This window comes from Oncorhynchus kisutch, linkage group LG4, assembly GCF_002021735.2.
Source record: "Oncorhynchus kisutch isolate 150728-3 linkage group LG4, Okis_V2, whole genome shotgun sequence".
In the NCBI taxonomy this organism is placed as follows: Eukaryota; Metazoa; Chordata; class Actinopteri; order Salmoniformes; family Salmonidae; genus Oncorhynchus; species Oncorhynchus kisutch.
This window is the reverse complement of record NC_034177.2, coordinates 46966009-46983663: the sequence shown is the minus strand read 5'-3', so window position 1 is coordinate 46983663 and position 17655 is coordinate 46966009. Positions and strand designations below refer to the sequence as shown.

Sequence of the window (17655 nt, the reverse complement as noted above, 5' to 3'; positions counted from 1 at the left end):
GGAAGAAGGTTGGAACCACCAAGACTCTTCCTAGAGCTGGCTGCTCGGCCAAACTGAGCAATAGGGGGAGAAGGGCGTTGGTCAGGGAGGTGACCAAGAACCCGATGGTCACTCTGACAGAGCTCCAGAGTTCCTCTGTGGAGATGGGAGAACCATCCAGAAGGACAGTCATCTCTGCAGCACTTCACCAATCAGGCCTGTATGGTAGAGTGACCAGACGGATGCCACTCCTCAGTAAAAGGCAGCCCGCTTGGAGTTTGCCAAAAGGCATCTAAAGGACTCTGACCATGAAAACAAGATTCTCAGGTCTGATGAGACCAAGATTGAACTCTTTGGCCTCAATGCCAAGCGTCATGTCTGGAGGAACCCTGGCACCATCCTTCCAGTGAAGCATGATGGTGGCAGCATGTGCATGTTTTTCAGCGGCAGGGACTGGGAGACTAGTTAGAATCGAGGGAAAGATGAACGGAGCAAAGTACAGAGATCCTTGTTGAAAACCTGCTCCAGAGCGCTCAGGACCTCAGACTGGGGCGAAGGTTCACCTTCCAACAGAACAATGGCCCTAAGCACACAGCCAAGACACCGCAGGAGTGGTTCGGGACAAGTCTCTGAAGATCCTTCAGTCGCCCAGCCAGAGCCCGGACAGAGCCCGAAGCCGATTGAACATCTCTGCAGAGACCTGAAAGTAGCTGTGCAGCGTCGCTCCCTATTCAACCTGACAGAGGTTGAGAGAATCTGCAGAGAAGAATGGGAGAAACGCCCCAAATACAGGTGTGTCAAGCTTGTCGCATCATACCCAAGAAGACGCTGCCAAAGGTGCTTCAACAAAGTACTGAGTAAAGGGTCTGAATACTTATGTAAATGTGATATTGCTGTTTTTTTATTTTTAATACATTTGCAAAAATGTCAACCTGTCTTTGTGGGGTATTGATTGTATTTAATCCATTTGGAATAAGGCTGTAACGTACATTTTTGGGGGGGGAAAAGTCAAGGGGTCTGAATACTTTCCTAATGCACTGTATCATAATTATTACACTCCCAATCTTGTATTCTAGTGACATTATTATATGAAGGATTTTCTCTGCCTTTTCTCAACCATTGAGAGCAAGGAGTAATTACTTCTGTACTATTGACTAAACTTTATTGATCCCAAGAGGGGAAATTGGATTTGTCCACCTGCAGTATAGTGTTCTTAAGGTAGAACCAAGTTATAGGCTGTATTGTGTGTGTGTGTGTTTCAGCTCCATAGCAGAGAGGACGCCTGCAGTCCCAACGCCAACACTGGCGTCCTGCTCATAGAGTTCTTTGAGCTGTACGGCCGCCATTTTAACTACCTGAAGACGGGGATCCGGATCAAAGACGGGGGCTGCTACCTCTCCAAAGACGAGGTCCAGAAGAGCATGCTGGATGGATACAGGCCATCCCTGCTCTACATCGAGGATCCACTGCAGCCAGGTGAGCCCTGGCTCACACACACACCTTTAGTTTGTCTAAGATTGCTTACTGCAGTGTTTCCCAAACTCGGTGCACGTTTTAATTGTTTCCTAACATTACACAGTTGATTCAAATGTATAAAAGCAGCTGATGATTAGTTGATTATTTGAATAAGCTGTGTAGTGCCTTGGGTTCCGCGAACAGAGTTTGGAAAAACCCTGGCTTGCTGCATACGGTAGTCAAAATATGGTAGCAAGTGAAGTGTGTTGTGCTTCAGAGTTCTGCCATAACCAAGACATCAGATGTAGTTGTTTTATAGAGATGTTTGAGAACTCTTATGGTAGGCCAGATGCAATAAGCAGCTGCCATGTTTATGTTTGTACCTGACCGTGAGCGTTTGGTGTTTGTCCTGTGTTGCCCAGGTAATGATGTGGGCCGTAGCTCGTACGGGGCCATGCAGGTGAAGCAGGTGTTTGACTATGCCTACATGGTGCTGAGCCACGCTGTGTCGCCCATCGCCAAGTACTACCCCAACAACCACAGCGAGAGGTACAGGGCAGGGCTGGGACTCATGGGAGAAGGTTACTGTCACATTATCAAATAGACGATAGTTAATCAAATAGACGATAGTTACATATCGCAGTATTATTTTTGGACAATATTGGATCGATATTTGACTCATCCTATAGCTTGCTCTCCATCTTCTTTTTAAATAGTGAGCCAACATTTTTCAACACTTTTATTTCCCTGACTGATCAAAACGTGTATTTATAAAATTTTTCAGTGAGGGTTTCAAATCCCAGACAGGCAAAATGACTTTGATCCACCACCCCCTCCTGGCAAACCAGAAAAAAAACTCTCCCCATACCACCGTTTCCATGTGGGTCTGAAAGCAAAGAAAGTCCCCCAAAAAATATATAAAAATAGGTATATAATGTGCCTTTAGATAGTATTCACGCATGCGCATACCGATAGGGGAGTGAGTAGCTCTGTTTTGTACCGATTAAACTGTGGTTATATGTAGAAGCCAGACGAGTTCAACTTAAGTGTCTAAAATCGCTAGATCAATATATCCTTAAGCAACTGGGCGCGAGTGAGTGGTCAGTTATGTACAACAGCGAACCAATCAGTTGGTAAAGCCATGAGGCGACAAGAGCCCAATGAGCCATTGTTCCTCGTCTGTTCCTCTGAGAAAAACAATCTGGAGATGCAAATTAGAGTAATGAACAGCTAAAGGAAATCCAGAAAACATCACTAAAATGCTCTCAATGCTCATCAAAACAAACTGTCACAATCTGTTGTTAAAAAAAAGATTTGTTCGAAAGGAAAGTGGAGTCAATCATGTCAGACATGTTTATACAAGGTTTGCGCATAAACGCCAGACATTGAAATTAGCCTTCTGGAAACAAGGTTGCAAACTTTAGGAGATGAACTGGAACAGAAAGAAAACAAAATGAGATGAAACATGGGAATATTGTCCTTCCCGGAAGACGTGAACAAAGGAGACCTTTCCAGCTACGTGGTCAAACTGATATCAGAGGAGCTTGGCGTGGATGTATCACCAGAGGATCTGGAACGATGCCATCGGATCAGTGTGAAACAGAAGAATGCTAAATACCCTTGCATGGCAATTTTCAAGCTGTGGAACTATCAGACCAAAGTCAACGTTCTGATGGCACGGGAGGAAAGGAGATCAAAATCCACGGCCAGTCCATTCGTCCAGGACCTGTCTGCGAAGCTGAGAAAGAAGCCACTGGAGGAAAAGGAATCAAGTCTCAACTTTGCTTCCCGGCAGTGCTGTGGGTATAGAAGGGAACACAAAAGCTGGAATTCACAAGCACCGACGAAGCCCTAAACCGTCTGCAAGAGACCTATCCAGTTGAAGGAGAGCCCACTGCCCTGAGGAGAGGACAAAGCGGGGAAAAGCAATAAGCACATACAGTGATGTCTAAAACCAACTTATCGTAAATTGAGACCATATTCTTTCCCATTTCCCCCAATACAACCTAAACTCTACTGTCCCAAAGTAATGATAGAAGAACAGGCAGTTAACCCACTGTTCCTAGGCCGTCATTGTAAATAAGAATTTGTTCTTAACTGACTTGCCTAGTTAAATAAAGGTTAAACAAAAAGTTTCCTGTGTGTTCTCGGTTAAATGTCTGCTCAGCCCACATGCTCACACACTATATATGTAATGTATATAATAACTATGTATTCATACTATGGAAGGCCTATGACATGTTGGCTAAAATGTTTTATCTGGTTTGTCAATGATAGGCGGAACAGACAAGGTTGACTTTGATTCTATTCAAGTAAAGACCCCAAAAAATCCAACTAATAACTTGGAAAGGTCACGGGCTTCATGATAGGAAAAAAAGCATATGGTTCTTGAACACTTAGAGATTGTCAGCTGTAGTAACAGCAGAGGTGTAGGCATCCTGATAAATACAAATACACCCTTTTTCCTTATATCCCAGCAAACGGACTAAGAAGGCCGTTTTCTAATGTTGAATTGTACATACATGGTGAAGAATACACATTGTTTTCATTGGAAGTGAGTAAATGTTTTACTCACGTTGGCCACGGTGAAGGAGAGCCCACAGGCTTTGGTAGCGGGCGGTGTCAGTGGCACTGTATTGTCCTCAAAGCGAGCAAAGAAGTTGTTTAATTTGTCTGGGAGCAAGACGTCGATGTCCACAACGGGGCCGGTTTTCTTTTTGTAATCCGTGATTGACTGTAGACCCTGCCAAAAAACGTCTCGTGTTTGAGCTTTTGAATTGCGTCTACTTTGTCTCTATACTGGCACTTTGCTTGTTTGATTGCCTTGCGGAGGAAATAAACTGGACGGAATAGCTGCACTGTTTGTATTCGGTCATGTTTCCGGTCGCCTTGCCATGATTAAAAGCGGTGGTTCGCGCTTTGTTTTGCGCAAATGCTGCCATCAATAAACTGTTTCTGGTTGGGGGAGGTTTTAATAGTCACAGTGGGTACAACATCACAGATGCACTTGCTAATAAACTCTCACCGAGTCAGTGTATATGTCAATTTTGTTGTCTGAGGCTACCCGGAACATATCCAAGTCCACGTGATCTAAGCAATCTTGAAGCGTGGAATCCGATTGGTCAGACCAGCGTTGGATAGACCTGAGCATGGGCTTTTCCTGTTTTAGTTTCTCTCTATATGCTGGGAGCAACAAAAAATGTCATGGTCAGATTTGCTGAAGGGAGGTGAAGACAGAATTTGTCTAGAACATTATAGTTTACACAGGTTCCACCACTGACATTCAACATTATGATGGGCTTGTGGTGTTCGGGGCCGTGGTGATGACCATGCTGGCTCCTCATCTCGGCAAGGGACACACTTTGTATGTGGACAATTGGTACAGCAGTCCCACACTCTTCTAGCATCTGCTCTCCAACAGCACAGGGGCCTGTGGCACAGTCAGGTCGAACAGGAAGGGGATGCGCCGGCATTCAGATGCAGAGAGGGGAGGTGGAGTTCAAGGAGAACGGTCAACAGCTCGCAGTAAAGTGGCATGATAAACGGGCCATGTCCTCTCCACTGTCCAATCAGCAACCGTGTCGGCCACAGGGAAGGTGGATCACCTGACTGGAGTGAGAAAGATCAAACCAGACTGTGTGCTTGACTATAACCTCAAAATGGGGGCCGTGGATAAGGCGGACATGATAAACAGCTTTGTGGAATGCGCTCTGAAAACTACCAAGTGGTATAAGAATATATTTTCCCATCTGATCGACACTGCTGCCCTCAATGGCCACATAGTTCACCGCCAACTGACAGGTGAGATGATTACTGAACAAGGTATTTTTTGTAATTGGACGTAGTTCACATACAGTTCCATTATGCAATTATAGTGACTATCTCACCCACCTACCCACTGCCTCATCCTCTCCCTTTCCTCATCCTCCACACTCCCTCTCCCCCATAGGTAAAGTAATTACCTACCAAAAGTACAGAGAGAACGTAAAGAGAGCGCTGCTGGAAGGAGCACCACACCCCTCGGCGCCCATCCACTAGGGGCTGTGCTGCTGCAGACAATCCCCTACGCCTCGCTGCACGGCATTTTCCCTACGAAGTCCCTCAAACTGCTACTCAAGGTAGTCGCACACGTAGGCACGACAAAGTCTGCCTGTCTGGCGCCAGGAGAAGGAAACCGAGGTTGACAAAGTACATGTGTTCAGCTTGCGACACACCTCTGTGTTTCAACCATGCTTTGGGGAGTATCATATGCTCAAGCACTATTGAGCACATCTGCAGCAATTAGTGACTGACTGACCTGACAGGTGACTTGACAGGTGACCTGCTATGATGCTATGCCTTTAGGGGTGGGGTGTGGAAATGCAGTTGTTGTTCAATCACTGCATGAATATGAAATATGGGTTATGCATATTCATAAGTTGTCGGTCTTTTCTTGCAGTTTTTTTTCTCCTCTAGCAATACAAGTTGTTCAACCGCCACCAATACTTCAATAAAATAGGCCTATATGTAATAGTCGTCTATGTGTTTTCTTGCTTTGTTTTCATCCATTAAAACTGTTGAGGGTACGCTAGCAAACAAAAGCTGTCCTCAATCTTCACCTCAAAAGATGTCCGGCTCCATTTATGATATTGGCAAATGATGTCCAATACGGTTTGTGTGTGTGGTTTTTGAAAGTACAGAATAAAGAGGAATAATTTTGTAATTAGAATACAATGTCAGGATATAGCAATACAAGAATATTACAAAGAAGTAACATAACACTGCTTTAAAAAAAGAAATACATCGTATTGACCAAATCCGAAATATGAGTTATAGAGCAGTAAGAAACGGTAGCTGTTGTGCTCCACAATTGTGCAGGGCAGGACAGCGCTATGCTAAACGGGCCGAATGAAAAACAACCATAGTCATAAGGCCTGGGTAGCTTCAAAAGGACAACACAAGCTAATACTTCTCTGATGCAATTATCATTTGTTTTACAGAGCTAATAGAAGAATGTAGCTAGCTACATAAGGACAATTGTGTATAACACCATAACGGTTATGAAATAAGTAACGTTACCTCACGTGTCTGTAGTTATAAGGAATACACACAAATGATGCTCCTTACATACAGTGAGCTACAGTAGAAATGACATACAGAAACTATTATAACATAATAAGGCACTAATTTTGATAGAAACGCACACATGTCCAAAGTTATTATCATGTAGTTATGAAAACAACAATGAAGGCAATGCTGTCACCAGCTGGAAAATTCAGCTCAGTAAATGCCCAAAAAAATGTATGAAAGTGAAATGGCCTACTTTTATACGAATTAATGAGGCAGAACACACCTCCATTCGAACGGTTAGGAAATAAAACAAGTTAGAAAAGCATTTGAAATTGACAAGTTGAAACAGCCTGTAAGTAAACGCAGGCAGCGCGCCTTAGTTTGAGGGCATGACACCGTCCATGGCACATGGTTTATGAACTGATATGCAAAACAACGGCAGATTCAAAACTTAAATTATTATACAAAATTCTTGCAACCAATGGAATGTAATATACAGTAGCAGTCAAAAGTTTGGACATTCAGGGGTTTTTCTTTGACTATTTTCCACATTGTAGAATTTTCTACATTGTAGAATAATAGTGAAGACATCAAAACTGTGAAATAACACATGGAATCATGTAGTAACTAAAAATGTTTTAAACAAATCTAAATATATTATATATTTGAGATTCTTCAAATAGCCACCCTTTGTCTTGATGACAGATTTGCACATGCTTGGCATTCTCTCAACAAGCTTCATGAGGTAGTCACCTGGAATGCATTTCAATTAACAGGTGTGCTTTCGTAAGTTCATTTGTGGAATTTCTTCCTTAATGCATTTGAGCCAATCAGTTATGCTGTGACAAGGTAGGGGGGTATACAGAAGAGAGCCCTATTTGGTAAAAGATGAAGTCCATATTATGGCAAGAACAGCTCAAATAAGCAAAGAGAAACGTCAGTCTATTACTTTAAGACATTAAGGTCAGTCAATACGAATCATGTCAAGAACTTTGAAAGTGCAGTCGCAACAACCTTCAAGCGCTATGATAAAAATGGGTCTCATGGGGACTGCCACAGGAAAGGAAGACCCATAGTTACCTCTGCTCTAGAGGATATGTTCATTAGAGTTACCAGCCTCAGAAATTGCAGCCCAAAAAATGCTTCACAGAGTTCAAGTAACAGACACATCTCAACATCAACTGTTCAGAGGAGACTGCGTGAATCAGGCCTTCATGGTCAAATTTCCTCGAAGAAACCACTACTAAAGGACACCAATAATAAGAAGAGACTTGCTTTGGCCAAGAAACACGAGCAATGGACATTAGATGGTCTGATGAGTCCAAATTTGAGATTTTTGGTTCCAACCGTCGTGTCTTCGTGAGGCGGATGATCTCTGCATGTGTGCTTCCCACCGTGAAGCATGGAGGAGGAGGTGTGATGGTGTGGCGGTGCTTTGCTGGTGACACTGTCAGTGATTTATTTAGAATTCAAGGCACACTTAACCAGCATGGCTACCACAGCATTCTGCAGCAATATGCCATCCCATCGGGTTTGGGCTTAGTGGGACTATCATTTGTTTTTCAACAGGGCTATTTGACCAAGAAGGAGAGTGATGGTGTGCTGCATCAGATGACCTGGCCTCCACTATCACCCTACTTCAACCCAATTGAAATGGTTTGGGATGAGTTGAACTGCAGAGTGAATGAAAAGCAGCCAAGTGCTCAGCATATGTGGGAACTCCTTCAAAACTGTTGGAATAGCTGGTTGAGAGATTTCCCAGAGTGTGAAAAGCTGTCATCAAGGCAAAGGATGGCTACTTTGAAGAATCTAAAATATATTTTGATTTGTTTAACACTTTTTTGGTTACTACATGATAGTATGTGTTATTTCATAGTTTTAAGGTCTTCATTATTATTCTACAATGCAGAAAATAATGAAAAACCCTTGAATGAGTGGGTGTGTCCAAACTTTTGACTGGTACTGTATATATTTTTTGTTACAATATTAAGTGGGGAAAAAGATTGCACATGTACGTGTGTCCCCTTTTCCAACCTGTGGTAACATTGTTTGTTGTGTGTCCTGCAGTATACTGGGCAGAATAATCCGGGTGACTCAGGAAGTGGCAGAATACAGGGACTGGATCACCATGAAGTGGGCTGATCTATCACTGAACTCCCTGACCTTAAACGGTAAGGAGATGAGACATTTTACAGCCCATTTTATATAATTGTTTTTTAATAGATTTTCACAGTTATCCATTCCAAGTACAACACTATATCAAAACAGTGTAATCTTGTCTTGCCCCACATTTCTTACTGTTTCCCACATGTCACAGGAAATGATGTCACGTTGCTGGTGGAGCCTCAGCAGACGTACGAATGCAACAATAATCTCTCTGAGGAAGGGGCGGAATCACCAAGCTCCTCCTCTCCTCCTCCTTCCTCTCCATCCTCCTCTTCATCATCCTCCTCGCCGCAGTCTTCATCAGCTAGCTCCAGCGATGCTGTGGGTGCCTTGTGAAACCGAACGTGTTCTCTCCACACATTTTGCACCTTAAAGACCAGGGGCTGTATGTGTCAAGTGATACTCTGAGACGCTTAATACCTACAGCCCCAGTACTGACTTTCCTTAGCAACTATGATGTAAAATCTCTAAAGATAGCTCTAAAATATTTTTCTAACTAGTAGTTAGTCTATCAGAAAGGTCCCTTAGGCAATCTACCCTTTCATTTGTTAGAAGTTTGAGATACCTGTCGTTAAACTGTATTTTGCCCTTGTTTGATTGGATGCTCTGAACCCTCCAGGATTCGGACGGAAGCCCCTGTAAAACGGTGTTGCCGCGTGGCAGGCGGGGCTTATCCGCACACAGAGCTGCCCCCCTAGGATTGACCAATCACAGGGCTACAAGTTCCTCTTCCGGAAGCCACGTGAGCCACTCGAACAAGAGCACGGTAGGTGACTAACTATAGCATTGCTCACCAACCGGTCGGTCACGATCGACTGCTCGATCTCCAAGGCATCCGTAGTCGATCACCAAACGTTTCTGTAAAAATGCATTCCTATTTTATTTTATTTTATTTTCCGTTTAGCTCTGTTGGCGGTAGGTGCACTTGATTTAGCAGCCCTAGTGCCAGGAAGCCAGAGTGTTCCCATTTTGAATAATTTCATGTGTCTGACAGTAGAGCTTACCCTGCAGGCCTACCGTGGCCAATCCGATAGCTCAGATCACTGTGTCTGCACAGTTTCCTCAAGCCATTTGTTGTAAAAATAAGCCTCTAGTGCACAGCAAATTGAGACTGAGATTTCCAGACTTGACTAGAGAGATTCAATGAATACAGCAAAGAGCTGCTGTTTTTTCAAATTAAGTTAATGTGTAAGTTGTTATTCAGCACCGTCATCTTGCTCAACACTTTTATAAGCCATAAAATGTGTGTTCTCCGTACTTTCACTCATGCTACAACCAGTACTGCAGCTGCAATGAGTGAGTATAGCAAAGTGTTTCAATAAGTTTGCGTTGTTATTATTCAAGGCAGAGGCTTGTCTTTTTTTAGTATCAAGGAATATTTTACTTTCTCTGTTCATAAGAGTAGCAACTTGAATTGCTGCACGATTCTGAAATAATGCAGTGCGACTTGAGTTTCGCCTTCAGCTGGAAGACTGTCTCAGTGAGAGCGGAGGTACGGTGAGTCGGGTGAGAGGCCGTTATTCTCCTCTCTCCCTCCCCTCAGACTGACCATCAGATGCAGGCCATCACACCAGTAAAATAAAATAAAAAGCTAAGGCCTGTTATATTCAGTGAAGTGCCCTTTTAATATAGGCCACATGGAAAATTAAATAAATCAGACTGGCTAAAGGGCCAAAATTCAACACCATCTGTGACTTCTAGGAAGACAACACTTAACCCTGACATTTCTACAAGTTCTCTTTGCCAGTCAACTTCGGTACAACACATACTCTCGTGACTTCGGTTGAAGGATCTACAATGAAATCTGTGCCTCGCTGGAAGCCAACCTTCCACAGGTGATAAGCGTGAGGCTTGGATTCATTCCTTCAATTATGCCGCTCTTCACCTCTGTTAACAGGAACAATTCACGCTACACAAACAAACAATTGGAACTCGAGACTGTCTTTTCGTTGTGCCAACTAAACTGTCCCTTAGTGTTAGAGCATGATCTCCCACTGGATGTTGTGGGCTGAAGTTTGTATGGTTCTCATAAGTTTCCTAATCGCAAACAATTAGTTAATCTTCTAATTGCTTGGCCTGGTTTTAGCAGTAAGTAAGATGGCTAATGCCACTGAAACGACGAAGGAAAACCAAGCTGGGTTTGGTTTCACGAACATGCCCCAATGAATAGAAAGATACTCACGTTTGTTGTTTTGTATGTCTCTGCTCAGTGCATGATCAGGGTGCCCTAGTTCAAATCAGTTTGTGTGTGAGACTAGGGGATGTCTGGCACTGTTCCCCTACTAGTCCGCGGTCCAGGTTCTGTTGACAATCGTGTAGCATTCTTTAGGGGCCTTGGTGTTTCCGATAGTGACATTCTCTCCCGGATGCCCGTACCTCGGATGATTCGGTGTTGCGGAGTCTGATGTCGGGTCAAATGTCTCCTGGCTTCCCCCCCACCCCCCCCGCTGCCTGTGTCTGGGTTCAGGTCCCACCTTTGTGATCCGGTCCTACATAGACATACGAGACCAGGCTAGCTAACACATGCTGCATAGCGTGCTAGCCTGGTTAGCTAACTTGCCAAGGTGAGCTAGCTACTACTAGCTTTTCCTGTCTCCCCCGGGTGGATTTGCTTGGGTAGCTCTCTTGTTTAGTATAAGTAGCGCTATGTCAATTAGTAATTCTAAATTTACTGTGTCAGAGGCTAGCTAGCTTAGCTTAGACTAAAGAGCCTCCTGACTAACTTTGGCTATCATGCATAACTTCCAGTGAATTAAGCTTACTAGCATTCCCCCAGTGCTATGGCAACCCCATCCCTATTTTCTATTCCTGGAGTTGGGAGGGGTAGACCGAGCGGAGCTTGCATGCTCCTCCGATGAGGAAGTAGCCCCTGAGCAGCTGCACCACAGAAACATTGCTATGACGACAGTGCTCCCACATTTTGCTAGGTCAAACAGGATACTACGTCAGTCATTGCCAGAGCCCTCTATGCCCGTAAGAGCTGGGCTTCAGGCAAACCTGGGCACATAGATTGTGCTAGCCACTCACCTGACGCATCTTGCAGCTGCTCACTTCAGGTGTCCCTGTCAGGCATATGGGCCATGGCCCAGTGTTGGAATCCTCTGCTATTGTCAGGGAGCTTTCATGGGCTGAGTTGTATTCTGTGAGGTGATCACATCAGACGCATCCTACGAAGGCAACTCTGCTCATCTGCGTGAACATGCCTAAGGCATGCTGCAAAGAGGCGTGAGGACTGCAGATGTTGCCAGAGAAATAAATTGCAATGTTTGTACTGTGAGATGCCTAAGACAGCGCTACAGGGAGACAGGACATACAGCTGATCGTCCTCGCAGTGGCAGACCACATGTAACAACACCTGCACAGGATTGGTACATCCGAACATCACACCTACGGAACAGGTACAGGATGGCAACAACAACTGCCCAAGTTACACCTGGGACGCACAATCCCTCCATCAGTGCTCAGACTGTCCGCAATAGGCTGAGAGAGGCTGGACTGAGGGCTTGTAAGCCTGTGTTTGGCAGGTCCTCACCAGACATCACCGGCAACAACGTCGCCTATGGGCACAAGCCCACCGTTGCTGGACCAGACAGGACTGTCAAAAAGTACTCTTCACGTTTATCGTCAAAGGAATGAGCGTTACACCTAGGCCTGTACTCGATTTGGAGGTGGAGGGTCCGTCATAGTCTGGGACGGTGTGTCACATCATTGGACTGATCTTGTTGTCATTGCAGGCAATCTCAATGCTATGCGTTACAGGGAAGACATCCTCCTCATGTGGTACCCTTCCTGCAGGCTCATCCTGATATGACCCTCCAGCATGACAATGCCACCAGCCTTACTGCTCGTTCTGTGCGTGATTTCCATGGCCAGCGACGAGCCTGGAACTCAATCCCATTGAGCACATCTGGGACCTGTTGGATCGGAGGGTGATGGCTAGGGCCATTCCCCCCCAGAAATGTCCGCAAACTTGCAGGTGCCTTGGTGAAAGAGTGGGCTAACATCTCACAACAAGAATTGGCAAATCTGGTGCAGTCCATGAGGAGGAGATGCGCTGCAGTACTTAATACAGCTGGTGGCCACAACGACTGTTACTTTTGACCCTCCCCCTTTGTTCAGGGACACATTATTCAATTTCTGAATGCGCATCTTGCGCATTGTTTAAAGTGTTGACTGTAAGAGATATTTGTGATGCGGGGAGTTGGGCATCACCACACACTTTCGAGTTTTATTGCTTGGATGTCACTGCTCCCAGTGTAGACCACAGCATGCTTACGGCTGGGTCTGGGGGAAAGTCACTAGGCAACGCAATACCCAGACTTCCGCATCTGGCAGGGTCAGGTCTGGGTGGTCTGCCATGGGGCGTTTTCATTTAGTATCTGTTGGCGTCCGTATGGGGCGTGATTATTTCCCCATAATATGTTGTACCGACATTGAATGACTGAAAGGTAAAGTAACGTTAAGACTATAACTACTTTTCCCTGAAGGAGGGAATGAGGTCCCCCGTTCCTGGGCTCAGTGAAGAGCGGTATTAAATTGAAGGAATGAATCGGAGCCTCACGCTTATCACCTGTGGAAGGCGGGGACTTCACTGGCCTGGACAGGTGTTATTGTAGATACTTCAACAGAAGTAGTGAGAGCGCAACTCCCCATAGTATGTTGTATGTAATTTCCCTACTTCAGGGAACAGGAGTTATAGTCATAACATTGTTTTCACCATCATTGCAAAGCCATAGTTTTGCTTTGACAAAGTTATTTCTGAATGTTATTTATTTCATGAAATTAGTGATTTATTTACGTCTGTCCCACATTTTAAGGTCAACTCTGTTATGTGAACTGAACTTTCATTTGGTATTTTTTTTCAAAGCAACATTAAACATCTAATAGTCAAATTATAGTGTAAAAGCAGGTGAGCTGGTTCTACTCTTTTTGGCCCTTTTCTGGTGTTTTGTGGTGGAAAATTGAGCATCAACCCCGTTACCCATAGGTAGACAGGCTATAATGTTTTTACACTTTCAAATTAATCTTGCTTTCAATTGCGTCTTTTCATAAGTGGGTTTATGGCTGATTTAAGATGAAATCGTCAACCTGTTACTTTATTTGCCATTTAATAGGCACTTATTATAGTATTATTTTTATTTATTTAACCTCAGCAAATGGGAATACGAGTTTTTTAAAAGTTTAACATGTGCTCTTTATGACAATGTTAAAATGTGGTGATATCCCGTATTTTTTTTACCAAGTTACATGTCTCAAAAGACACGGAATTGGTGGAACGACCCTATATCAAACAAGCTTTAGTGTTAACTTAACACACATCCATCCATGTCACACTAAATGTTATTACAAATTTCCCATCAGGGGACAATACAGTTCATCTTGTCTTATGTGTTTTCCTGGCAACAGGTGGACAGAGAAAGTTTGACGTCTCGTCAGAACAGCCATGCCAACACACAGCCAAGCACAGAAACAGGACAGTCGTCATGCAGGAACCACCAAGGCAGCAGGCGGAGCTGTACGGGCAGGAGGAAGAAGCCTCAGCACCAACGCAAACCTGCGCCTGCGGTGGAGGACCTCTGTAGATAATATGCCATCGTGTTACTCTTACCAGGGCTTTTGGTCGTGATATTTTTAAAGCCAAGTTGGAAGGAGATTTCTCCTTTTTCTGTTAGTTGAATGGGCAGATTGACGCTATCCTCGTCTTGAGGGCATAGTCTTTCTGTAATTTGAACACACTGCCCATTGGAGGAAGGTCGTCGAGCCTGAACAGTTGTTCCTGTACTTTATGAAGTGGCAATACACCCTGGTGCATTGGTTGGGTCTATACTGGCAGTTAAACTTTACAGCATAAATGACAAGGGAAAATGTATGGTATAAAACTATGGATATTATTGCTATATTGGGCAAAATGCTTGCACTGACAACACAAGTTGTTGAAAATGTACGTATTTCAGCAACTCATCTACATTTGCAATGGAAAAAGTAGAGCAAAATGTTATTTAAAAAGGCGAAATGGAGGTTAGAGTGAGACAACAAAAAAACAACAATGGATAGGGATTGTATATTTTTCACCAGCTGAATTAAAATGAATATCGATTTGCCATCTCTCCTGGACTGGTCCAAGTGTGGGTTCTAAGTGCCAACTCCAACCATCAGCAAAATAGATTACTACAGTACCATGTATGAGAGCACAAGATCACGAAAGGATCAGGCCAAGGGATCAGCCCAAATGGACCAGTTTCCGTGCATAAAGGGGATGATTTTTGTAATGATCTGTTCAATGGCTATTTCACAATACTGTTTAATCACCGTAATATCTTACAGTCTAATGTACCTACTGGTAGAATACAAAATGCCACAATATCTGCAATTTGCAAACTTCCTGTACATGAAAACATCAGTACTCCACTATTTTGCCTATTTACAAAATGATTTGTATTTGTTTATGTATTTATTTTTTTAGTATATTTATATGAATCTATAAATGTTACGCCCTGTGGATGGAAAGGTTAGGAATAGCCTGTATGCGTGTGTAAGAAAGGGTTCAGATGCACATTTTGTGCCGACTATCTCAGACGCCTCTGTTCTAAAAGTCTTACCCCCCAGAATGGTTTTGGAAATGGTGTCTAACACTTTGCTTTTACGTATCCGGTGCTTTCAGGCCACTGATTGAAAGTCATTGGCTTTGTTCAATTTCTGTCTCTAGCCCTTTTCTCTAGCTCTTACTTCTTCCTTGTCTGGCTTTTATATAAAATGATTGGACTGGATGTAAACAATATGGTGATAGTTCCTCCGAGCCTTTAACGAGGGTGAGTTCCTCCAAGCCTTTAACGAGGGTGAGTGCAGCTTCTTCCCAAGTCACTTTCACCCATCTAATCCTTTCAGATCCGCCTAAAGAATATAGGCCCAACTTTGACGGTGCAAATAAATTGTGCTACTGTTAATTGAGAACATTATACACCTTACACACTGCATTCATTTTAAAAAGTTACATAAAGTTTCAACAAGAGCACTACTTTTGACGTTATCAAAATGGCAGGTTGACGTTTATTGGGATGAATCTCGTCTTGGAAGCAGAGCGATTTCTGATAAGGTTAGCAGTGTGGTTGGGGGTTAGGGTTCAAATCAGATGTTGACTGTGGCTGTGCCAGCTAGTGACTAGCCTGCAGTGGCCTCCAGTACATGAGTCATCCCAATAAATTTCAGCATCAAAATGTCACTAAGGGTTGGGCCACTGTTAGTCCTAGCATTTTCTTCTTTCTTTTTTTCTTCAGAAATTGGTCCTCACAAAACATTTTGTGTGCAGTCCAGACATTTGTTCCAACCTTCATGATAGCTCATTGTTTTACAAGTGATAATATATTGTAAAAGAAATGCATATTTCCCATTGCCTGTTCTTTACTATATGTGATTAGAATATAAAAAAAATTCATTGACTAAGGATTTTTTTTTTTCTTGCTGTTTTTGTCTTTCACGGCAAATTTGTTCATGTGTTCACTGCCCAATCAGACGAGCCACCATCAAACATCCTAGAAGTCAACAAAATGATTATTTACATTCAGTATGCCATTGTCAATTCTATACCAGTCAACATTTCTCTCCGCGTTCCAACCATGAATGAATTTGAAGTTGGGAAAAGGTTTTATTGCTGTGAACAGTAAAGCTGTTTTGTTGAATGGTAATTTTCCTTATCTTTTCTTAGCGTTGTCTACAGCAAGTGTACAATCCCTGCATTGAAGTTGTATTTTCATATGATTATTGATATTATTTAGCTAATTATATTTTTGTGGAAGATGAATAGATATAAATGTCAAGAACCCTGCGGGTAAAAGTGGCAAGTGGGAAAATGTAAGTCTCTCATTATTAAAATAAACTTTTGAAAGAACTGCTGGTCTGTCTGCGTGTACATGTCCCATTTAGCACTCTTTTGAAAACATTCTCCCCAGTTGAAGTTTTTCCACAACTCTCCCATTGATGACATAAAATATTTTACAATAAAGTATAAATTGTGCACCAAAGAACAGCATCGCGAGTGAGAAGAGCCGAATGAGATACCATTGAATGCCTACCATTGAACGTCTGACTGACATGTCGTGATACCAACAACTGACTAACGTCTGCGTGACACCTGCATCTTAAATAGCATTGAGCTATATTGTTAATCTGTGCAGGCTATTATAATACCGTAAAATTCAACTGCGTGAGGGTCTACTCATACAATTAGATTGTATTTATACTGAACAAAAATATAACCGCAACATGTAAAGTGTTGGTTTCATGACCTGAAATAAAAACAAAATCCAGGAAATGTTCCATAAGCACAAAATTATTTACCTTAAATTTACATCCTGTTAGCATTTCTCCTTTGCCAAGCTAATCTATCCACCTGACAGGTGTGGCATATCAAGAAACTGATTAAACCGCATTATCATTACACAGGTGCACCTTGTGCTGGGGACAATAAAAAGGTCACTCTAAAATGTGCAGTTTTGTCACACAACACAATGCCACAGATGTCTCAAGTCTTGAAGGAGCGTGCAATTGGCATGCTGACTGCAGGAATGTGCACCAGAGCTGTTGCCAGAAAATGTTTATTTCTCTACCGTAAGCTGCCTTCAACGTGGTCTTAAAGAATTTGGCAGTACGTTCAACTGGCCTCACAACAGCAGACCACATGTGGGCGAGCGGTTTGCTGATTTCAAAGTTGTGAAAAGACTGCCCCATGGTAGCGGTGGGGTTAGATAAAGTTTCAATGTTATTTCAATTAATTTTAGCACATTTGTAAGCTAGCTGCTGACTTAGCTAGCTAAACAGAAAAGGCTACTTTAATTTGCCACTTTACAAGCTGGCCAGCTAGCTAACTCTTTCAAATAAAGGTCATTTTTTATTAAGGGATACACTAAATATAATTACAGACCCCGCCAGACATTGGCAATTAGCTAAGTTCATTTCAGGGCGCAACATTGACTGGGGACCGGGGGACGTGACCCCCCCCCCCCCCCCCCC

The 17655-nt window shown here is 43.3% G+C and overlaps 1 protein-coding gene across 1 annotated transcript in view; it reads left to right on the top strand.

Moving 5' to 3' along the window:
- Positions 1-16534, top strand: part of LOC109889611 (terminal nucleotidyltransferase 4B-like) — a 50046-nt gene extending 33512 nt beyond the window's left edge. The window contains exons 7-12 of the mRNA XM_020481173.2: positions 1242-1455; positions 1857-1983; positions 8551-8654; positions 8801-8970; positions 9269-9415; positions 14056-16534. Of these exons, the coding sequence (XP_020336762.1) occupies positions 1242-1455; positions 1857-1983; positions 8551-8654; positions 8801-8970; positions 9269-9415; positions 14056-14235 (942 nt within the window). The 3' untranslated portion in view covers positions 14236-16534. The remainder of the gene's footprint in view (positions 1-1241; positions 1456-1856; positions 1984-8550; positions 8655-8800; positions 8971-9268; positions 9416-14055) is intronic.
- The last annotated feature ends 1121 nt before the right edge of the window (positions 16535-17655 follow it).